The sequence below is a fragment of the Aspergillus japonicus genome, assembly GCF_003184785.1.
Source record: "Aspergillus japonicus CBS 114.51 unplaced genomic scaffold BO86scaffold_106, whole genome shotgun sequence".
NCBI lineage: Eukaryota > Fungi > Ascomycota > Eurotiomycetes > Eurotiales > Aspergillaceae > Aspergillus > Aspergillus japonicus.
This window is the reverse complement of record NW_020291743.1, coordinates 17,028-38,126: the sequence shown is the minus strand read 5'-3', so window position 1 is coordinate 38,126 and position 21,099 is coordinate 17,028. Positions and strand designations below refer to the sequence as shown.

At 52.0% G+C, this 21,099-nt stretch overlaps 9 protein-coding genes across 9 annotated transcripts; 4 read left to right on the top strand and 5 right to left on the bottom strand.

The window, feature by feature from the left end:
- The first annotated feature begins 762 nt into the window (after positions 1–762).
- BO86DRAFT_349669 (DUF202 domain-containing protein) lies at positions 763–2,141 on the top strand. Its single transcript, XM_025669363.1, has 2 exons — positions 763–1,330; positions 1,421–2,141. The coding sequence occupies exons 1-2, from the start codon at positions 1,230–1,232 to the stop codon at positions 1,845–1,847; spliced, it is 528 nt and encodes a 175-aa protein (XP_025522208.1). The 5' UTR covers positions 763–1,229; the 3' UTR covers positions 1,848–2,141.
- Positions 1,833–3,299, bottom strand: idi1 (isopentenyl-diphosphate delta-isomerase IDI1; the record flags this gene model as incomplete). The annotated part of the gene is made up of 3 exons (XM_025675472.1): positions 1,833–2,499; positions 2,562–2,900; positions 3,056–3,299. The coding sequence occupies 3 exons, from the start codon at positions 3,297–3,299 to the stop codon at positions 2,264–2,266; spliced, it is 819 nt and encodes a 272-aa protein (XP_025522207.1). The 3' UTR covers positions 1,833–2,263.
- A 202-nt stretch (positions 3,300–3,501) lies between these two features.
- Positions 3,502–4,245, top strand: BO86DRAFT_393520 (uncharacterized protein). Its single transcript, XM_025673038.1, has one exon. The coding sequence runs from the start codon at positions 3,958–3,960 to the stop codon at positions 4,168–4,170; it is 213 nt and encodes a 70-aa protein (XP_025522206.1). The 5' UTR covers positions 3,502–3,957; the 3' UTR covers positions 4,171–4,245.
- A 1,879-nt stretch (positions 4,246–6,124) lies between these two features.
- BO86DRAFT_19556 (putative C2H2 finger domain protein (Ezf)) lies at positions 6,125–7,681 on the bottom strand. The gene is made up of 3 exons (XM_025666708.1): positions 6,452–7,681; positions 6,330–6,403; positions 6,125–6,268 (listed from the first exon to the last, which is right to left on the bottom strand). The coding sequence occupies exons 1-3, from the start codon at positions 7,397–7,399 to the stop codon at positions 6,217–6,219; spliced, it is 1,074 nt and encodes a 357-aa protein (XP_025522205.1). The 5' UTR covers positions 7,400–7,681; the 3' UTR covers positions 6,125–6,216.
- Positions 7,682–8,548, bottom strand: BO86DRAFT_19571 (uncharacterized protein). Its single transcript, XM_025666712.1, has one exon. The coding sequence runs from the start codon at positions 8,433–8,435 to the stop codon at positions 7,965–7,967; it is 471 nt and encodes a 156-aa protein (XP_025522204.1). The 5' UTR covers positions 8,436–8,548; the 3' UTR covers positions 7,682–7,964.
- Positions 8,549–9,542: 994 nt separating this feature from the next.
- Positions 9,543–13,055, bottom strand: BO86DRAFT_423259 (uncharacterized protein; the record flags this gene model as incomplete). The annotated part of the gene is made up of 11 exons (XM_025675390.1): positions 9,543–9,992; positions 10,065–10,128; positions 10,198–10,232; positions 10,317–10,392; positions 11,090–11,174; positions 11,241–11,289; positions 11,434–11,476; positions 11,776–12,060; positions 12,125–12,682; positions 12,735–12,872; positions 12,934–13,055. The coding sequence occupies 11 exons, from the start codon at positions 13,053–13,055 to the stop codon at positions 9,543–9,545; spliced, it is 1,905 nt and encodes a 634-aa protein (XP_025522203.1).
- Positions 12,978–13,340, top strand: BO86DRAFT_19553 (uncharacterized protein). The gene is made up of 2 exons (XM_025666707.1): positions 12,978–13,067; positions 13,118–13,340. Coding segments are annotated over exons 1-2 (180 nt in total). The 5' UTR covers positions 12,978–13,066; the 3' UTR covers positions 13,297–13,340.
- An 805-nt stretch (positions 13,341–14,145) lies between these two features.
- BO86DRAFT_413953 (ubiquitin-binding serine/threonine protein kinase VPS15) lies at positions 14,146–19,361 on the top strand. Its single transcript, XM_025674795.1, has 3 exons — positions 14,146–14,531; positions 14,594–14,714; positions 14,775–19,361. Exons 1-3 carry the CDS (start codon positions 14,318–14,320, stop codon positions 19,285–19,287), a joined length of 4,848 nt encoding a protein of 1,615 aa, XP_025522201.1. The 5' UTR covers positions 14,146–14,317; the 3' UTR covers positions 19,288–19,361.
- Positions 19,362–19,680: 319 nt separating this feature from the next.
- On the bottom strand, positions 19,681–20,850 carry BO86DRAFT_19441 (uncharacterized protein). The gene has a single exon (XM_025666697.1). The coding sequence runs from the start codon at positions 20,617–20,619 to the stop codon at positions 19,864–19,866; it is 756 nt and encodes a 251-aa protein (XP_025522200.1). The 5' UTR covers positions 20,620–20,850; the 3' UTR covers positions 19,681–19,863.
- Positions 20,851–21,099: the final 249 nt, after the last annotated feature.

Genomic DNA, 21,099 nt, shown 5'->3' with positions numbered 1-21,099 from the left:
TCGGAGTCATGATTTCTCGGATAAGAGGTCGGCGGGAGCTGCGGAGGGGGGGAAGTTGGAGGTTTATAGATGGAAACTACGGTAAGGAGCAATGCTGCATGGTTTGCCGAAAGCCGCAGCAAAGGACTTCCGGAGGGAATAAGGCACTGGATTCAAGCAAGGAGGGGAATTGTTTAAGACTGAAGAGCGACTGAGCGACTCGGATAGTTGGATGGGGGGCGACGCTTTTATCGTCTCTGGCGATTGGACAATTTCGGAAGGTCTAGCAGCGAGCAGCAAAATTTGCGGCGTCAGCGATTGGGTCATGGTGTGAGAAGTGCCCCGTATGGTGGCTTGCGGGTCTCTTACTTACCTTACCTTATCTTTGGCATCATCTCCAGCTTCCCTCGACGTGACTCACCTCGTGTCCTTTCATTCCCATTGCTTCCTTTTTGATAGGGACATTCAATCGGATTCAATCAGAGGATATCATTCACCACTTCTTGTCCTGAGTGGATGAAGGTGAAATTGAGCAATCGTTGGAACAAAAGTCTCATATCACTGTTTTCAGTTCCACTCCCTCTGATTACCAGAAACGGAGTAGTCGGGATTGATTAGCCCCCGCATTGACTGATAGGAGAATGACTAACCCGTGCGTACCAGCCATCAGCCCATGCAATTGGGCGGGATCCCAAAGAAGATGGTCCAGCCGAGGGAAGAGGGGTGGGCGAGATCGGCGATACTCTTACAGTATCCACAGAAGCTTCAGAGTTCAACATGACAGACTGAGGACCGGGTCGATCAGGTGTCAAAACAGAGGAAGGATTCCTCCAGCACCTTCTGAGAAGCTCGGCGATCAGAATTCAGACAGGTGCGACACCAAGTTCGCAAGACAACCCGCCATGACATCATTCTGCCCCGGGTTGCGCCGAGCATTGAATCACGTGCTGAGATGCATCACTAGCCATCACTAGTACAGAGCCTTGGCTGTCACCGGACCCTTTTTCCAGCACTGTTCGAGTTCTCAAAGAGAAAACCCAGAGTCCGACGTCTCAGCCATGAGAAGCACCCAGCCGAAGCGAGTCAAGGTCGCAAGTAGTTGGCCTGCGCAGTTTTGGGAATCCAGCTGTGAATATTCGATCCAGACGTGATGCAGCACACATACAGTTACACATTGCTATACCATACAACAAGCACAAACCGCCTCACCTAGCATCACACACAGAGAGACACATATACACAACGCAACAATGACAACAACAACAACCACAACAACCCAACATCACCCCCCCAAGCCCCCATACAACCCCCTAATCAACCCCGCCAACGCAACCCCCATCTCCGCCAACAAGTCAGTCCCCTTCCAAAAAAAAAACCCATCCCCCATCCCCCATCCCCCAACCCCAACCCCAACCCCAACTAATCTCCCACAAAAAAAAAGCCCCCTCCCCAACGACCGGCACATCTTCCTCGCAAAGCCCTACTGCGGCGCCCTCCTCTTCGAGAACCAGACCTCGGACGCGCGCGACCACTGCGCCAACGAGCGCACCTTCCTCTCCTGGCTGCGCCTGGCCATGTACCTGGGCGTCGTGGCGATCGCGATCATCATCTCCTTCCACTTCCAGACGCCGCCGACGGGGCTGGAGCGGCGCATGGCGCTGCCGCTGGGGATCGTGTTCTGGCTGCTCAGCCTGACGTGTTTGGTGACGGGGTTCGCGAACTATATCCGCACGGTCCGCAAGTACAGCCAGCAGGCGGCGCTGGTGCAGAGCGGATGGAAGACCCAGGTGATGTTTACGGTGGTCGGGACGGTGATCTTGGGCTGTTGCGTGTTGTTCTTGGCGACGGATGCGAAGACTTCCCGGTGATTTTTTTGTCGGGAATGGTTTGAGGGGAAATGGGGGGGGAGGGGGTTGAGGTTGTGGGTGTTGTGGATTATGCACAATCTCCAGTGCGCAGCCAAGAGGGAGGAGGATAGGTAGGTGTAGGTCAAGGGCAAAGACTAACCGACTTATGATACGTACGACACAAGCGAGCGCCTTGATATTTTGTCATTCTGAAGCATCAAAATCACATATTGGTGACTGCTTTGATAAACTTGAGAATCGATTTCGAGCATCGAAACGCTAGCCATGTAGTTATGAAAGAAAGGGGAATAAATGAGACACATTGAAGAAATCAGGTCAAGGTTTTCGCCCACGATGAGCACAGCAGCAACGACGAAACAGGGGATATTAAGATATGTATGAGAGCAAACTAAATCAACCGGAACCTCCGCCACCCCCTACATGCGACGAATCCCCCTCTCATTCTTGTAGGCCTCCAACGACGCCGAGCCGAGGTGGCTCCACCACTCGAACAGCATCGAGTTGCAGATCAGCTTGAACCAGGGCGTGAACTTGAGGCCGGGCTTCTCGAACATCTGCTTCAGCTCCTCGGCCGAGACATAGCAGGTGTCGCGGATCTCGTTGGGGTTGATGTTCAGGTCGACGTCGGCTTGGATGAAGAGGATGTAGTCGACTAGAGTTTTGGCGGTCCTGTAAGCTTTCATGCCACAACACCAACAATAAAAGGGAACGTACTCTCATGCTCGCCCCACTTGCCATCGCTGGGCGCCTTGTAGTGGATGCGGGTGAAGAACTCGAACTTGTCCAACGGCACCTGCTCCGCTTTGATGCCCAGCTCCTGATCCAACTTGCGCTGCGCCGCGCGCTTGACACCCAGAATCGCCGCGTCCAGCTCCGAGCCCGTCTCGCCGGGGATGCCCAGCGGATGCGAGCAGCAGGTGTTCGTCCACATGTCCGGGAATGTGATCTTCTCGGTGGCGCGCTGTTGCAGGAGCAGGCGGTTGTTGGAGTCGAAGAGGAAGACCGAGAAGGCGCGGTGCAGCAGGCCGCGGTCGATGTTCGTCATCAGATGGCCTGGTTGATGCGAGCATTACATTGTCAGCGATCTGAAATGAGACGTAGGCCATGCACAGGTCTTTGGATGAGGGAAAAGACAAGGAAATAAGCGGCAAACGCCACCGCTGTTGTCCCCCCCCCTAAATACTGAAGCTCTGGGAGCAAAAACTTACAGGCCTTCTTGCTGGCACTACCAATAGGCTTGTCGTCTTTATCCAGCACAATGCACACCTCATCCATCAAACGAACTTGTTCCTCATCGTAGCCGGCCAGATCGTCGCTGGACCCAGCGGCGGCAGCACTGGTCGCAGTCGGGAGAACCTCACGAGCGAGCGAAGTGTCGACCTCGGGGAAGAGAGTCGCGACGTTCTCCGCCGTGATTCTTGACGTCTCGGTGACAGTTGCCGTGGCGCTCATTATGAAGGTTAACTGCACTGAGGACGATAAGGGGGGCGGGAAAGCTGAAGGAGAAGATGAGGGGTCGGCGGAGGAGGAGCGAAAGCGGGCGGCTTTATTATGATTGACCCTTCATTTTTCCGGGGGGGGGGGGGGGGGGGGGGGCCCCCATGCCCCGGGCGGTGGCAGAATCTCAAAGTCGTGCGGAGTTCTTTTGGAGGATGTGGATGTTGCACAACATTATTGCTGCGTTGGTCCCGGGAGTTGACTGCATGAGAGGGGGAGAGGGGTGTGTTGCAGCTCGTCCGACCTATGGCCTTGCAACAATGGAGGTCATGCGCTGGGCTCGAGTCTCGGATTGTTGGCACCAGGTTGCCGGCTGAGAGATTTCAGCTCTCGATTGAGCAACGATTGATCTGCAAAGAGACCGTTTCGAGTGCCTGCACCACTGGCCTGCTTCGCTTGTGTTTTCTGGGAATGAAGAACTGACGGAGTCTGGATGTCAAGAACCTGGCAGTTGAAGGTCTGCATGTCAGACCCGGGAATGTGTCACTGGTGATGAGGGGCTGTGACGCACATGCTGCTCAGCTCAGAGTCGCATCGCAGTGGCCCTCCGTCCCACAAGCAGCTCTATCGAGTACAATCGGAGGAAGTGATCCTAGCTTGCCGAAAACTCGAGATGTGCTTCAGAGCAGTGACTTGCACGATTCTGGGCGTACTGCTAGAAGGCTGGCTGGCTGGCTGGCTGGCTCTACCGAGACTCCCAGTCCTGCAGCCAAAGCAGATACATTCCTCGCTGCCAGCTCTTTCACGGAGGAATGTAGCTTGCATCAATCGCCCAAGAGAATTCTGCACAAACTATGTCAGCATGAAAGCAGACATCAAGCACTAGTTAAACTCCAAGTACAAACATCCAGGTACTCAGCACACATATAATCCATCACACGAAGTAACCCACCATTCTATGTATCCGTGAAAGCGCAGAGGTACAGTCAGTACCTGCAGCCATAAACCGAATCAACTACGCGGACGTGGGGGGGATGATGGGATCCTTGAACCCCGACCGACCATGTCATGCCTGTATGTGCCCAAGCCCAATGTCAACAGAAGCAAGGTACTGCACAGTACAGTGCTTGCATGCATCACTTGCATCGAGTCCCCGGACGAGGATCCAAGCATCCCAGTCTTATTATATGCAGCCCATCTCCGTAGATTCTAACTTAGTCAGTTGTATTGAGCTTACATCTGTTATTCTCCCCCAAGCTTCCCCAGCACCATTCCACTACAAACGCAATATCTCAACCCCAAAGACCTGACCTACCTGACCCCCAAACATGTTCAAATTCAAGAACCTCTTCACCCACTTCAAAAAACCCCCCATTCAGTCCTCAACAAACCCCCACGAAAACACCCCGAATCTAAACAGAAATAGGCAAGGAAGGACCACACAAATACCCCGAGACCTCTTAATTGAAGGGCCCACCGCAGTCCGACTCCGACCCCGACCTTAGGAAACAAGTCCGATGATGTCCGGCAACAACGCTGAACCCACCCACACTTAGGCCTAACCCCATCAAAAAAGTGAGATGAAACCAATATCCATAGTCCCAGCTAGAGGACGACGACAACAAATCGACCACCGGCACAACAGGAGCGACGGTGTTGAATTAGCCCTGGATGGGAACCATGGTACGGTCGAGGACTTTAATAGCCGAAGCGCGTCGGGGGCAAGACGAGATTGATGAGGTGGATGGAACTACTAGTCTCGATGCGGGCAAAAGAGGGAAGAGGGAAAAAGCCTGGACTACTCCTTGGAGCTGGTCCAGGGGACGACATTTCGGGGTTAGGGCGGGTAAGTACTTGGTAAGTAAGCAGGTTGAGTTTTAGGGGAGGAACAGAGTCGTCTACTATAGTTAGGGCGTATGAGTTACCTAGTACTAGTCGTAGCCAGGTACTATACTGGAACTACTGGCCCTATCTCCCGCTATTCCATGGTTCCAACGTATGGGCGGCCGGTCGGTCGGTCGGTCGGTCGGCGGTCGGAGTTGCACTAATGAGAGGCTTAGACGCACTGTAACCATCTACTGTACACTGCTGTACACTGTACACACTTGGGACGGAGAATAAAGCCAGTGTTGGAAGTTCTGTCTGCAGGTTTTTGTTGCTGAGTGGCGCCCCCCCCCCCATTGCAGTGAATGAAAACAGCCTCGTTGACCGACCGGCCATGATGAAGATCCCTTGGAGGCACTCTGGATCTTCTTTTCAGCCCGTGTCTCCGTAGCCCGGGTCTGTCTTTCTTTGTTCGAGTCCGATATTACTCGAGCCTAGCGTCTGTTAGTGTCGAGCTAGATTTGCGCGATTGTCTGGCCATCGATTCCCATCTATTCCGGCAATGTAATACAAGCTTTGGTTCGAGTGAAAGGAACAATGAATCGATTGTGCGTGCTGTGCGAGTCTCCTACAATCTGCTCCCCTTGCCTCCGCATGGACCTGCCACGCGGGAGCGCTGAGGCTCTATAGCCCTCCCATGTGCTCGATGCGAGCTGCAGAAACACTCAAGCTCGAAACCAGATGGAGCAAATCCCAACGCAAGAACCTCCCCAGAGGGAAAAACCAAAACAAGAACAATTGCCATGGCAAGTAAAGAGACAAACATGAAAACAGATGACCTCATTGCAACAAACATGTAAATATAAACAAACCTCCACCCAGAATGTGATGTGCTAGTATCGACTGTTACCTCCCAAGAAATCATACAGGCGTGTCAAGAAATATGGCGGTTATGCTTGCGGTCAACGCAGGGCTTGACTGATTCCAAAACCTGTGCAGCGGTTGAGTCTTCTCCCACTGCTGGTCAAGGAATACCGATGCTGGTGGCCGTTCGTGGCGATGAATCATCCGGTGAAAAACAAATCCACGAATGCGGTCCTGAAACCCTCTACGAAGCGTTGCACTTTCGCTTCTTCAGAGGGCATCCGTCTAGCTTGTGTCTAACACAGTGTCAATATCTGAGCATGTCGAGTTTACTCGCACGGAAAGTTGCCAACATACCTATTAAGCGTATCCTGTCGGCTGTAGTTCTGCCCGCACTGGTCGCAGTAGAATTTACGCTCCTGAACATGGGCCTGCGACTGTCAGAAACTCGACCTCTTAGATCAAATATTGCCACTTACGCTCTGCACATGTCTCCGAAGATCAGTGTTCCGCCCATATGCCTTTCCACAGACGTCACATGGGAAAGACTTCCTCTGCCTAGGGTCATGCCTCTTCTCGTGCTCGCGGCAATTAGAGCGTCGAGTGAATCGAAATCCGCACACACTACACATCAGGCCACTCGCAGATGGTATCTTCAGCTCTTCACCAGGAGTCCTGACCACCTCTTCGATCCACCTTGAGATTGCTTCGGAGGGGATTGGTCCGAGTGCGCTTTCTTGGTCCGCATTAAACGCAGCTGAGTTACTGACACTATCGATGTGAGGCCACTGCAAGCCAGAGTCTGTGCCGCTTAGAGGCATAGGTGCCATCTGGGAAAGTGCAGCAGGTGCGTCGGAAGCTGAATTTTCGTGCACAGAGGGCCCCTGCAACCCATCCGAACCCTCCTTCATGGTATAGTCTACTCGCATATCTGGACAGTCAGAAGTCGGCGTGCGAGGCCATACGAATGGCCTGTCTTCCGGCGCAATTTCGTGGTGACCCTCAGTCTCCGTAGTCGAACCATAACTCAACGACGAACTTAACGTTTGTGAACTGTAGAAACTGGACGGAGAGGGAGCAGCCTCCATGACACCGCCAAGCGGTTCATAGATGGCTGTCGAAGAGAAGAGCCTGTATTCCGGAGGGGGTTGGAGGAAGTTTTCGGGACTGAAAGCTGTATTCGACCAAGCGTTGGCTGACAAGGAAGGAGGTGCTGGGTGCGGATATAGTTCGGTCTCGGACGCAGTACTTTCCATGCCGAAGTGTGATATGCCCAAGCCAGCCAGCTGTTGAGTGTTCTGCATATCGAAGGAAGTCGCATACATAGAGGACGCATAAGGTGAAGTGGCATCTAGGATCGGGTGGTCATCCGACGCCGAGCTAGCAAAGGGCGAAGGTGTCGGGTATGAAATAGGCGTGAAGTTCATGGTTGATGGAGAAGCAGCCAAGGATATTGAAAAAGGTGACGAGTGATGTTGAAGACACGGGCAAGAAGTTTATAAACAAAATGGGAAGAAAGGTCGAAGATATTATATTTTTCACGGCGTCTTGATCAAAGCCAAGGACGATCAACAAGTGACTGAACAATGCAAGAGATGTCACTGAGCTGTGACAGCGAGAATAATTATATAAAAAATTTTAGGAGTCAAAGTGACTCGGTAGCAACGCTGCTGTGCGATCGCAATAGTGGCGCACGATAAACAGCGGCTGAAAGCAATGACGACTAGATTGCCATATGACAATTGGAGTACAGCATCCGCCGCATGGGGCACAGAAGAGTGAGATAGAAGCAAGAAGACCGACGCCCCGTCAGGCAAGGCAGACTTGAGAAGACATCGTTGCATGGGTGAGGAGGGACTTGACGCGAAGGGGGTGTGCAAGGCCTAGCTGGGTAGGGCCGAACCAAGTGGACTGCAGCCTCTGGTCTGCAGCATCCATATAGGCGCGACAATTAGATATTATGCACAATAAATTAGCGCCGGATGGATGTGATCAGGCCAAGTTGCCAGTCACTCTTTTACCCTGGGCTAAAAAGAACAAAATAAAAGAGGTGTGGGTGGGGAAGAGTAATGCATGATGCGATTGACATCGGAAAACACCGTCGTGAGGTGTGGTAGTTTGTCTAAAAGGAATCGACGGTAATGAGGACCCGACACGCACTTGACAGCGGATAGAGGGGAAGAGGAGCACAAACGGCAGCCGGCGGCGCTTGAGCCAGAGGAGGGGAAAAAAAGAGGGAAACGGAATCAACCCCAGTCGATAGACGGGGGGAAGGGAAGGGAGAGGGGGGAAAGAGGTAGGATGGCCTGTTCCACCCAGGACTGCTGGAGAACGACGAGCATCAGCAGCGCCTGCATCATAATTATTGAATGGGACCGCTGGTTTCCCCAATAGCAAGACTGGTCGAGCGCGATTTTCTTTTTCTTTTTCTTTTTTTTCTTTTCGTCTTTTCATCTGATTCATTCTCAGTCTTCTTGCTGTGGATGAAAAAGGAATAGCTGGGACCCGACAGTCTGGTACCTTGCTTGGCAACGCAACAGTGCGTGTCGCCAGGTATGATTGACAAACACTGCCCCCATGGCTGAGGAAACGAGAGGACAGGAATTAAAATCCAGAATCACAGTCGCGTAGCATAGTAATGTTGGGGACAAGAGCGTGGCCAGGGTGTTGCTGGGGGGTGGGGGGGGGGTATGGTTGTAGATGGAAAGTCATGTTGGAAGGCTGGCTTATCTTCTTCGTGGATGAAGAAGTTCAGTTCAGCGGAGAAAGAGAAGATTGAGGAGGGAAGGATAGAAGGGGAGAGGAAAGGAGGGGGGGAAAGGTTGAGTAGGCCCCGGCCCCGGGGGGTCCCAAAGTTACCCGTGACCCCGTACGGGTACAGTTTTGGGGGCGTATGAACCAGGGCAATGAGGGGCATCCGGCCCTAATCCCAGGCCATCCTCCAACCAACCTTCGAACTGGGAAAAATGGCATGGTCCCATTACTATTGTTTCTAAATCGAATAGAAAATCGTGGAAAATTGTATCAATTCTTAGCCCATTGCAACTAATGCAAAGACTTAAAAGAACAACCTCTGCAATTACCTAAAAAGTGCCAGCTCTCCTAAGCAATGAAAGGCATGTGGAGGTCTAGAAACCTCTTATCATACAGTGCATGGACCAAAGCAGCATCGATCGCGAGGCCCAGGGATCAGGAAATGCAAGAATGCACCAGTGTGGGATGAGGTTGTCACACAGACATCTGGGCCGCGCTAATAACAAAAGGAAATTGATCATCTATGTACTGTACAATCGTATTCAGGAAGTAGGAAGTGTATCTAGTTAATGGGACAATAGTGCAAAGACACTCAACCATCTAAGCAATACAGCAAATCTTTGCGTGCAAGTGAAGGCTTCGAAGTTCAAGAACGTAGCCTATTTTCGAGTTGGTCGCTGGCCGGTGCTCGCGCTAAAGCTTAGGCTTTGAAGCCGGCCCTGCGGCGAGTGCGTGTGCCTAACAGGCCTACGGCACAATCGTCTCCATGTTCAAGCCTAGTCCCTCGCCAGCTGGAAAGAGCTAACTTAGCGTTCGTTAATGGGCTCGATGGAGAAAGGCCACGGTTGTAGCCACTCGTTCCACTTGAACCCGCAATCTCTCTATTTCATCGACCATATCCGGAATGTCAACCGGTCCAGCCTGGCCTGGAAACGACCCGCGTATCTCCGAGTGAGAGCGCTCCTTGGATCTTATAGGTTTGGAGAACTGCCCCTCACTTGCGGAGCCCTGCAGCGGGGCATGGTGCGTGGAGAGAGGGAAGCCCGCTTGGAAAGACGAGGTCGGGCGACTGCTCCCTCCTGTCGTGGCTGTTGGTGGAAACTGACTATTTCGCCGCGAAACATAGCGGCGGCTAGATTCATAGGCCCAGATCAGCGCAACAAACGGTAGGTGGGTTGCTCGGAGCAACACGATGCGGACTCGGCGAATATGCTCTGCAGATAGGAAGAGCCTCATGGGCCGGATACAGAGAAGAGGGATGAGGTTCTATAGCGTAGCAGATCTCGCTGTTAGCGACTCGTCCTCTGGTGCAAGCTCAAGTGATCACCATGGACTGACTAAAGGAGGCATAAAGTAGGTCAACCTTCGCGAATTACTGCTTTCCAAGACGTAGATCGACAACCTGGGTCTAGCGTCAGTTATTTGCTCCTTTTTTTTTTTACCTTGCATGTCGCCTTGATAGAATGCTCACTGGAAGAGGTACTCTTCTCTCGCATGAGCCATGACCTGAAAGATAGAGTCAATGCCGATTAGCAGTTGACAGATTAGGAAGTGCGCAAATCAGCCACCGTGCGCAATGGACAGACATACCCCTTCTAGACTCATGCTCATAAGGCTGACCAACGACGAGAGCAACAATAAGTTGGTCATGGAGACAAAAATTAACCTGCAAACCAATGTCCATTAGCCACTATTTCCAGGCTATAATTGGGGTGTGATGGGGTCCGTAGTCGTTCGCATCGATGCCGAGAAGGTCGGGTGTGAGGCTTGACGTGCTCAAGCTGCGTCCTATTGGCGGCCCGGCAACACTGGCGCTCATCAACGGGCCTTCAGAGCAATGAGTCCATGACCCTATGATGTCTGATGTTGGCATCGCCACCTTCGGATGCACCTGAGCGAGAACAGAACTGGAACTGAGATCAGGGATAGACAGGGTAAAGCGACAGGGGAAACGCCAAACGTGATCACAGGCGTATGCGACCGGCACGTCCCATGGCATCTGTGGCGCAGTAGGGAGCAGGTGTAGTACAGCAACAGCAAAAGGGAACAAACACACATCAAACCGTAGCCGAAGATCGGGGAAATCTAAGAACTAGCGCGTCAGTAAAACTTCACTCGAGAGCCAATCGATTCCGGCGATCCTTGTCATCTTCCAATCAAGATTGCATGGCGCCCGCCTAGTGCATGAGACTTACATCGTGAGCGATGTCCTGTTTCCAATCATTTCAGCCACCGTCAGTCTTGCAGAAATTCGAGCAACCAAGAGACAAGGGACAACCCACGAAGCCCAGCACGTTCGACCTGCCTCGCACTGTTAGCTCCAGGGAAGCGTCGTCGTTAACCAAGGAATTTCACCGCCATACCCAAAGAACACCTTCACCAAAATCCATGACATTTGCCTGAGAGAGAGGCGGTCACGAGCGAGCATGGTAAACGTGGTCAAGAACCCTGCAGGAACATCCCCCGCCGCATTGGCATCAGGCTTTCTCGAATGCGTCATTTGGGGTTACCCACCTAGGTACAACACTACGATCACAGGGATAAATCGGAAGAACGCTTTGGTCTAGAACAACTTCTATCAGCTTCCTCGCCACCTGCAACTACGGGGCAGCCGGGTAATTGCACCATCTCCTTGAGAACCGGGATCTATGCATGGAAGTCAGCCCAGTCTCCTCAAAAGCATGCATAATCCGCGGGCATAGCATACCAAACTTCCAAAATAGGAATTTAAGCTCACCAGGGAGCAGATCCTGTTCAGCTCCCATGTGTCAGAGTCTGCTGAAACACGTATCACCTTGCTGGCACAGGGGGCCTCCGGACTCACCGAGGAACTAGAAACAAAGCCTCCAAGGACAGGATATCGAAAGATAGGTCAGTGATGTAATCACTCCTCTTCGCCAGACCGATAACCCCTATTGGTATTCCCAGTTCAGTTAGTCAATGGAGAACATGCAAATGCCCCTGCCAGAAACCTGGTTGCACAGAGACTGTGCTCAGCTGAGAATAATGGGCACTGCGACGAGGCAGATTCCTGATCTTCGAGCGTGACTCACTTATGATCATGAAGGCAAGACCGGTACCGATAATGGCTATGTTCCAGACACTCCAGAAGTCCATCTGGTAGAAGACCATCCCCGCATCAGTCATGCCGCTAAATTCGTCGTAGGCAAAAGCAGCAATCCAGATGTACATCAATGTTTCGAAGATACCTATTCCGGTGGACTTTCTCTCCACCAAAACAGCATAGTAAAGAAACAGGAAGGAGACGAAGAACGCAGCCTCAAATGCTTTGCGATATACTGGGACCCTCAAGCGGGAGTATGGATCCGCGTTCCTGGATGGTATGTCTCTTAGCAGCCTGCGAGATGCTCTCCCGTTTTGAAGGAAGGGACTCCTACCTCTTGTTGAAGAACTGGGGTTTCTTGGTGGAATGAACACTGAGCGAGTCCCAAAAGACAATCTCCCCATTCCAAATATTGTCAATTACCTTTTGAACGACTTTCTGACTTAGGAACTTCTTTGCTTCTGCGATGGCTGCTATTTCCAGGGCGCTGAGTCCGAAGAACATGGAGTACTTCATAAGCTCATACGCGTCCGCAGAGGAAACGTTACTCCCAGAGTTTGCTATATCCGACGCGCTGCCTGCGCGCCTCTTTCCGCCGAAAAATCGGTACAGCGAAGAGGATGAGTGTAAAAGGAGGGGTGTTCTTTCTCCTTCCCGCTGGAAACTTTGCTCGTCGCCTGCGGGTGTGAAAGCCGATGCGCCTCTCTCCGCTTGGGTGAGACTGATGGAAGCATACACGGGGCTAGGCAACTCCTCTAGCAAGTATTCAATAGTCTCGCGCTGATTGATGTGACAGAGAAACTGCCATGCTACGTATTCGCATGCATAGCCGCGGCCTTCGTTTAGACCCCAGTCATTCTCGGCTGCATTGTTGAACTCCCACTTCAGGATCCTGCAGCGGGTCAGCCCAGAGGTTCATGCAGCTACATGCATGAGAAGCTTACATCAGTGCAGAGATGATACATGGATTGTGCGAATTCTCTGCTAATGAGTACAGCAGTAACCTAAGCTTCTGTCCGCAAGGTGAGAATCTTAATTCCTCGAAGGAATATGAGACCTCGGAGATCGCTTGTATCATATAGCTAATTGGCAGTAGCCAGTCAGCTTGGCTAGTGCTAACGGATTGCCGGGGCAAGAAATTACTTTTGAAGTTTGCGTACGACCTCGATGAGGGGCTCATTGTCATCAATGATAGGAACCTCAATGTGGTCTTGATCGACGGGCGGAAGTGACGCCATGGAGGACTCCATCCCGAAAGAAGCCATCAGTCGAGTAAAGTAAGCTCGTGGCCCTCAAGACTGTGCGACCTGACTATAACTAGTGTTAGTGAACACCATTGTTGTGAATAGGAAGCGGGAAACAGCAACCGTGAATACAAGAAAGCTAACACGTCAAAGTAACGAGAAGAAAAGGGACAGAAGAGAACGAGGACAGAGAGTAAAATGGATAATCCAATACAGTCTTGTGTTCTTTTCCGCTTGGGGGTTTTTTTTGTGCAGGTGCTAGTTTCTCGAAGGGTCTGCGAATGATTTGTCGGTGAACAACTCTTCAGGGATGCATGTCAACCTTACCGGAAGCCAGGTACTGAATGGCACCGATAGTACTCCGTACTGTATCTGAAGAGGTAGTATTTCTGGCATGAGTACTCGTCAGCAGGAGAAGCAGAAAAATTATTGAAGAAGAAGATAAAAAGCAGGGCTTCTCACTTAGAATGCTTGGACTATTTCCCGTGGTGTTGGGTGAGTCTGTCTGAGCAGTTGTTGGCGACCGTTCTAAATAAGTGTCAGGGTATCTGAGGTGTTCCCGGGAGGATGGCGAGAGTCTCAGTATGGCGGCATGATTGGCTCATTCGGGGCCATGAATCCGCCGGCGAAACAAGCTCTACGGGACGCCATTGCAGCCATATCCCGTCCGTGCCCAATGATAAAGCATTACATGAGTTGGTGACTTCTAGTTCGTCAGAGATGTACAGCTGATCGAGCCTCACTTCTGTAGAGATGTTATGTTGGTCTGTTCGATCAAAGGTTATCTCAGTTCCGCAGCCGACGGATTGATCATCATTTCGTAGGAGGGATTCTCATAGCGATAAAGTGTTTCAGTTCTATTCCTGGGAAAAGAAGTCATTTTAACAATAACAATAGCTTCATTGAAGAGCCAGCCGCATCAAAGGAAACATCATAAGTAAGGGATGGATGGATGAGACTAAGGTACAGTACGCTCTGTAGATAATCTATCGATCTGTAATACAGCCGAAGCGAAGCCGCTTCACCGCTTTCCTTGAAATCATGTGACCAACATGGGAGCTCCAACCGTGTCGGGCGCGGCTTCATCCAACTTATCCACCCCATGACAAGACCCAGACCCAACCCAACTAACCCGCCCGTCTTTCTGGCCTGGCTCTCTCGTTCAGCCAAAGCAACTAACCCCTACCTTTGAACTATTTGCTTTTGAGTCATCTCTAGCAACCTTGATGTGACAGGTCAAATCTTGCTCTGCCATATTTGGGAGATGAAGGCGCATCAACACCATGGGCCAAGGCTATTCACTCACCACCCTGTCCGCGGGTTCGGCGGGGATCGATGTCCCCGAACTATCGGACCTGGCCTATGAGAAGTCCATGGGTGGTGGCAGGTTCATGAAAAGTATCCGGGCCAGACAACACAATGGCCTCGTTTTCGTAAAGGTTATAATGAAGCCTTATCCCAGTATGAAGCTGGAGCCATATATCAAAGCTATTTTTCGTAAGTCCCGATAGTTCCGAGCAGCTGCACTGCATGTGCACTGGTGCTAATACCGGCGGTAGGGGAGCGCAGGCTGTTGGCCGATGTACCCAATGCTTTGAGTTATCAGAGGATACTCGAGACCAGCACCGGTGGTTATCTCGTTCGGCAATACATCCATAGCTCTCTTTATGACCGGATGAGGTATGTTTGCCGAAGATCTGCCACGATGGTATGAGTATGTTCACTCACCACAGTGCACAGTACCCGTCCATTTCCCGAGGAGATTGAGAAGAAGTGGATTGCCTTTCAACTTCTATGTGCGCTGAGGGATTGTCATTCGCTCGACGTGTTCCATGGTGATATCAAAACCGAGAATGTTTTGGTCACGTCTTGGAATTGGCTCTACCTCTCTGATTTTTCGTCCTCGTTCAAACCCACGTTTCTTCCCGAGGACAATCCGGCGGACTTCTCATTTTATTTTGACACGTCCGGTCGTCGGACCTGCTACTTGGCACCTGAAAGGTTTCTCGAAGCCGGCGAGGAACCTGGAAGCCGGCATGTCAACTGGGCTATGGACATCTTCAGTGCTGGCTGCGTCATTGCTGAACTTTTTCTAGAGGCTCCTATCTTCACATTGAGTCAGATTTACAAGTACCGGAAAGGTGAATATAGCCCAGAACATAGCCAGTTGATCAAAATTGAGGACCCGGAGATCCGTGCCTTGATTCTCCACATGATCCAGCTCGAGCCTGAGTCTAGATATTCCGCGGAAGAGTACCTGAATTTCTGGAAGAACAAGGCGTTCCCCGAATACTTCTACAGCTTTCTACATCAATACATGTCTCTAATGACGGATCCATCGTCGGGTAGGGCACAGGTAGAAGCAGGATCTACCAGTCGAGGAGAGGCCGATGACCGCATTGAAAGAGTCTACCTTGACTTCGATAAAATATCCTACTTTCTTGGTGCCTCGCCAGCGACTACTAAAGATGGATCAAACCGCAACCGCCCCAAGCTCACCGGCGATACTTTTCCCGTGGAACTAGACCTTCCTCACTACGGGCTTACGACTACAAGATCCCAGCCACAAGGAGATGACGGAGTGCTGATATTCCTGGCTCTTGTTGTCTCCAACCTGCGTAATACGTCGAAATCATCCGCCAGGATCAAGGCCTGTGACATTCTGCTTGCCTTCGCTGAGAGACTCTCGGATGAGGCCAAATTGGACAGGATCCTCCCATATATTATGGTACTTCTGAACGACCGCACGGATAGAGTCAAGGTAGCTGCCATTCGTGCCCTCGCTCAGCTGCTGGAAATGGTTCAGGTCGTGTCACCGGTCAATGCCTACTTGTTCTCAGAGTATATCTTCCCGAGGTTGCAACCGTTCGTGCCTAGTACTAGCTTCAATCCGAGCCGACTGGTGCGAGCGGCATACGCATCATGTATTGCGTCGCTTGCCCACTCATCCTTGAGATTTCTGGACATGATTCAAGCCCTGCGCTCTGATACGCGACTTCCAGCTCTGATACCAGTGGGATCAGAGCCCAGGTGGACAGAAGATGCGACCTACCACAACCTTTACGATGTTGCAAGGGTTGATCTCCTTGAATACTTCGAAGCACATACTAAAGCCATGTTAACTGATGGCGACGCATCAGTCCGTCGTGCCTTCTTGGGTTCCGTATCAGAGCTTTGCGTGTTCTTCGGCAACCTCAAGACCAATGAGGTGATTCTGAGTCATTTGAATACTTATCTCAACGACAGGGATTGGATTTTGAAATGTGCTTTTTTCGAGGCAGTGATTGGGGTTGCAGCTTACGTCGGCACTACTAGCTTGGAGCAGTACATTTTGCCGCTAATGGTACAGTCGATGACTGATCCTGAGGAGTTCGTCGTCGAAAGGGTACTCAGGTCGTTGGCAGCAATGGCTGGTCTTGGGCTTTTCCAACGCTCGACAACCTGGGAGCTGATCCATATTGTAGTCCGATTCCTGGTGCACCCGAACGCCTGGATTCGTGAGGCGGCTGTCCAATTCATCATCGCATCAACCAAGTTTCTTTCCGTGGCAGATATATACTCTATCTTGACTCCGCTTGTTCAGCCGTTCTTGAAGGTCAAGATTGTCAATTTCACCGAGGGTGAGCTGCTCGACGCTCTCAAGCGACCACTCTCGAGAAATGTGTATGAACTTGCATTTGTCTGGGCTTCAAATGTCGAAAAGGGCCTTTTCTGGAAGGCAACATCCCGTGAAGCGAGTTTTGCGTTCGTGGGAACAGATAGTACCATCCCCAGATGGGGTCAAAAGAGTTCGAGCCTGTCGATGAGTACGCAACCGAGGAATGAGGAGGATGAACAGTGGCTCGCGCGACTGAGGAACATTGGAATGGGCCAGGAGGACGAGTTAAAATTCCTCGCACTTAAGGAGTTCATCTGGAGGGTCATCGCCCGCCAGTCGAAGGACAACGCAACGGGGACTTCGCCTTTGAATAGCGTCATTGCTTTGACTCAGTATGGAGTCACGCCACAGACTGTCTTCTTTGACAAAACACAAAATACCCGGCCTCGCACAAACTCCCTCGGGAATACGGAGAATGCTAAGGCTGAAGATCGAAGACCACATACAATCACCGATGCCTTGCTCGATGCCTCAACGTCTATTGACAACAGACCTGAATCCCGGCGGAAACATCTTCGTTCGAGGAGCCAGCTAACGGACCATTTGACAATTCCACGCCCAATTGCTGTGAACAATATCAGGTCTGAGAATTCTCCCGTCCCATCGCCAATTGCATCCTCGCCTGGAGCTGCTGGGCCTGCCTCGCCACCCAGTTCGGATGCTGAACGAAGAATATCAGGAGGTCGCGAGAGTCCGGCACAAGATAGCTCATCAACGCCCACTGATGCGGAGAATCCTACTATCAGAAGGTTGGCTAGTGGAGTACAGAGAAAGTCGAGCGCCATGAGCTTGCTCAATCGTAGGGATTTTGCCAAAGCATATGCCGAAACGGGGACAAGCCCCGCCAATGCCTTTGGCAAAGTCGATTCTCCTTCGCAACGCGAAGATGAACAAGCAGTTGCTTCTCCCTCGCTCCCTGTAAGGACAGCGGTGGAACGTGGCCCGCAGCAGTATCATGCCAATCACTCTTACGCTGGGAACGATCCAGTCGTTCTCCGCCTCCTTGACTCGGTTTTCGCGGAAAACTACCCCACGGACTTCTTCGACCTTGGTCCTTATGTCAAGGAAGTGGATACCAAAAAGCCGATGATGAAGGCCAGCGGACAGGAACCTAGCAAAGTCTGGAAACCCACTGGTGGCCTTGTGACAGTATTTGGGGAGCACAGTGGGCCTGTCAATCGGGTGGTGGTCGCGCCCGACCATGCCTTCTTCGTCACGGCCTCTGATGATGGCACTGCAAAGATCTGGGATACGACCCGCCTTGAGAAGAACCTCACCCCTCGTTCTCGCCAAACGTACCGGCATTCTACCGAAGCGAAGGTCAAGTCATTGGCATTTGTGGAAAACACTCACACTTTCATCACTGGGGCAAGTGATGGTAGTATCCATGCGGTCAAAGTTGACTATCACCACGCCAATGGGAACGTTCGCTACGGAAAACTTCAGCTCGTGCGCGAGTATCAATTGCCCCCGACCGAGGATGGCACCGTCGAGTATGCTGTGTGGATGGAGCACTTCCGCGTCGAAGCACAGTCGACGCTCCTAATTGCCACCAACACATGCCGCGTTCTGGCCCTCGATATGAAGACCATGCTCCCAGTCTATTCTCTGCAGAACCCCGTGCATCACGGAATACCGACCACGTTCTGCTGTGATCGCAAGCACACCTGGCTCTTGATGGGCACGACGCACGGCATCCTCGATCTCTGGGACCTGCGGTTCCGAGTGCGATTGAAGGCCTGGGGCCTTTCCGGCTCAGGTGCTATCCACCGGCTCCAGGTCCACCCAACCAAGGGACGTGGGCGCTGGGTTTGTGTGTCTGGCAGCGGTGCGCACGGTAACGAGATCATCGTCTGGGACATTGAGAAAGTCCGGTGCCGCGAGGTATATCGTGCCGATTCACTGGGGTTGAGCGCCTCCGGCTCTAACGGGGTGCCACCCGACAACCGGCCCAGGCCAACTTACCTGGGTGCCCGAGACTATGAAGCCTGGCATGTGGAAGGCGATCGACCGGAAGGCATGCTCAGCCGATTCGCGATGGAAGGACTGGCCTCGGGCCCCGCCGACCACCCCTCGGGGCCGTCCCCGTCCAGCGCCCCCGCCGGCATCTGTGCCTTTGCCGTGGGGTACGACGCCCCCGACGACGGTCGCGACAGTAGCACTCGGTGCGGGTTCATTGTCTCGGGCGGCTGCGACCGCAAGATCCGCTTCTGGGATCTCACGCGCCCGGATCTGTCGACGGTAGTTAGCGGCCTCGACGCCGTGTCCACAGACGGCGGGGTTACGCAGAAACCACGCTACGAGCTCTCCCAGCCCGGTCCGTCCCTGATGATGACAACAGAGCATATCCCGAATGGCACCTCTGCCTCCTCCACCGGCGCCACGGGCAGCGCCAACAAGGGCGGGAGTGGCAGTGCTGGGAGCAAGAAGGGCAGCAACAGCGGGCGACTTCCGCGAAGCACGGTGATCAGTCTCCAGCAGCAGCAACTCCTGAAGAGCCACCTGGACTTTATTCAGGATGTCGCCGTGCTGCGGGCGCCGTACGGGATGGTCGTGAGTGTCGATCGGGCGGGGATGGTGTATGTGTTTCAGTGAGCGAAGCCTACAAGTGGGTGACTTTGCCTAGTATAGGCAAATTAGCTAGGTAGGTAGTCTTATAAGAATCAAACCCCCAATAATCAGTCTCCTGTAAACCAACCAATCACCTTCAGTACAGTAAACAGCGCTACATACTCACCGCGACAAAAGCACTTAATAGATACCAACCCCACGCAGCAATACCCCTCAAACCCCCATCCCAGATAATCTATCTAACCCCCAGCCTCTCCCAACCATCATCTCAACGGTCGAAATCATATAATCATCTACTATAAGGCAAGGATAGAGTGGGCTGGGTTTGGAAATTGACAGCGCAGGTCCGAGCGGCGTGGTGAAACTGCGTACGTGCGCGCGCGCGCTGGGCCCTGGCCTACTGTCCTCTCATCTCAGACAGGAGAAAAAAAGTCCCTTCCGTGCCTTATATTTGAACGTACAGTACCCTGGACTCGAGAACCTTAGTATGTATTGTATGTACAGTACTTACGGTAGTCTCGCTCTGTGCGGAGGGATTATTTTGACATTACCTACCTTAATTAACTATAGTCTACCGGACATACAACCGGGATTATAGGACTATTGGACCAGGTTGCTGAAACACGCTATCCGGGGAGTTTGGTTGCAGGGGTGTGAGCTGTGGCTCCTGCTGCCGCGGAATGTGGTTGATGGACGGACATGGGGCTTGGTTCTTTGGCTGTGGTTGGGCTTGGGTTTATGTGGAAGGGTTTCTATGATACCTGACTTAGGATATTGGGAGAGGGGGATAAATAGTAGTGGACTGCTTGGTGGAGAGATATACTCGGTACCTCTGTACTGTACAGTGTGAAGGTTTCGGTGGCTAATTGCATATAGTATGCACATGGTGATTTCTGACTCTGGGTAGGTCGGTATTACTGCCACTTCAGTTAAGGTGAGATCAAGAAGGTGGGTTTTCTCTATTGTCATTCTTTTGCAGTACTGTACTGTACAGGCTGCAATAGTGGCGGGGGGATGCGAGTGAAATTGGGAAGGGCTATTAGGGCCCAGGTGCTGTACTGTGCGTATAGTTTTGTGAGATGCGCAAGGCTCTGTGAACGGAGGGTGCATTTGTGCAACTCTGGGCCCTACCCTGTCCCAAGGGCTCGGAATCGGGGTCCTTGAGATTTGATATCGTATCGTATCCCATGTGAGGAGTAATAGCAGGCTATGTTGTTTATTTGTATGTGGAGGGATATTGTGAATAGAATCGGTTATTTGTAGGAGAGCGCTAGTTCCACTGCGATTGTTCCGGAGAAACATAGAACCAGACATAGTACGGTCCGTTCGGTCAAGGGGCATCGAACTAAAAGGCATGTCAATATTATCTATCTTATGATCGCGGTCGCTATTCCAATCAAGTACATAGCCAAGTGGTACAGTGCAAAAGTACTGCACCGACAAGGTTCCAGATTATAAACCAGGGTTCGTTTCAAAGTGCCCGGGGGACGGCGAGAGCATGATGCGAGCGAGTTTCAGTCAGGGCTGATCGGGGGGACGGGGGAGAAAGGGAAAAGTTCATTTCGGGCGATCTTAGGTGAGCTCCATCTTTATGGCGGGACCTGGAGTTTATGCGGATTGCGGAATTGCAACCGGGTGGGATTTCGTTCTCGAAATCGTGATTCGCGGTTTGTATATTTGTGACCGTGGGTGGAGCTCCACGCAAGGAGAGATCTTCGCTGGGGCTTCTAGAAAAGGAGTGTGGCCGGAAAATGGAACAGAAGAACGAAGAGCTGCTCCGTTGTCTTAGGTTTAGTTCAGTTTAGTTGACAATTCAATTTACTTTGGATGTGCCAA

What these genes read in the sequence shown, in the direction of transcription:
- BO86DRAFT_349669 (XM_025669363.1), top strand. Translation starts at nt 1,230, where the DNA reads ATGACAACAACAACAACCACAACAACCCAACATCACCCCCCCAAGCCC. An exon ending in ACCCCCATCTCCGCCAACAA is followed by an intron (nt 1,331 to 1,420) that starts GTCAGTCCCCTT and finishes ACAAAAAAAAAG; the next exon opens with CCCCCTCCCCAACGACCGGC.
- BO86DRAFT_393520 (XM_025673038.1), top strand. Translation starts at nt 3,958, where the DNA reads ATGTGCTTCAGAGCAGTGACTTGCACGATTCTGGGCGTACTGCTAGAA.
- BO86DRAFT_19556 (XM_025666708.1), bottom strand. Translation starts at nt 7,399, where the DNA reads ATGAACTTCACGCCTATTTCATACCCGACACCTTCGCCCTTTGCTAGC. An exon ending in TTCGGAGACATGTGCAGAGC is followed by an intron (nt 6,404 to 6,451) that starts GTAAGTGGCAAT and finishes TGACAGTCGCAG; the next exon opens with GCCCATGTTCAGGAGCGTAA. An exon ending in CGACAGGATACGCTTAATAG is followed by an intron (nt 6,269 to 6,329) that starts GTATGTTGGCAA and finishes ACACTGTGTTAG; the next exon opens with ACACAAGCTAGACGGATGCC.
- BO86DRAFT_19571 (XM_025666712.1), bottom strand. Translation starts at nt 8,435, where the DNA reads ATGAATCAGATGAAAAGACGAAAAGAAAAAAAAGAAAAAGAAAAAGAA.
- BO86DRAFT_413953 (XM_025674795.1), top strand. Translation starts at nt 14,318, where the DNA reads ATGGGCCAAGGCTATTCACTCACCACCCTGTCCGCGGGTTCGGCGGGG. An exon ending in ATATATCAAAGCTATTTTTC is followed by an intron (nt 14,532 to 14,593) that starts GTAAGTCCCGAT and finishes TACCGGCGGTAG; the next exon opens with GGGAGCGCAGGCTGTTGGCC. An exon ending in TCTCTTTATGACCGGATGAG is followed by an intron (nt 14,715 to 14,774) that starts GTATGTTTGCCG and finishes CACAGTGCACAG; the next exon opens with TACCCGTCCATTTCCCGAGG.
- BO86DRAFT_19441 (XM_025666697.1), bottom strand. Translation starts at nt 20,619, where the DNA reads ATGCCTTTTAGTTCGATGCCCCTTGACCGAACGGACCGTACTATGTCT.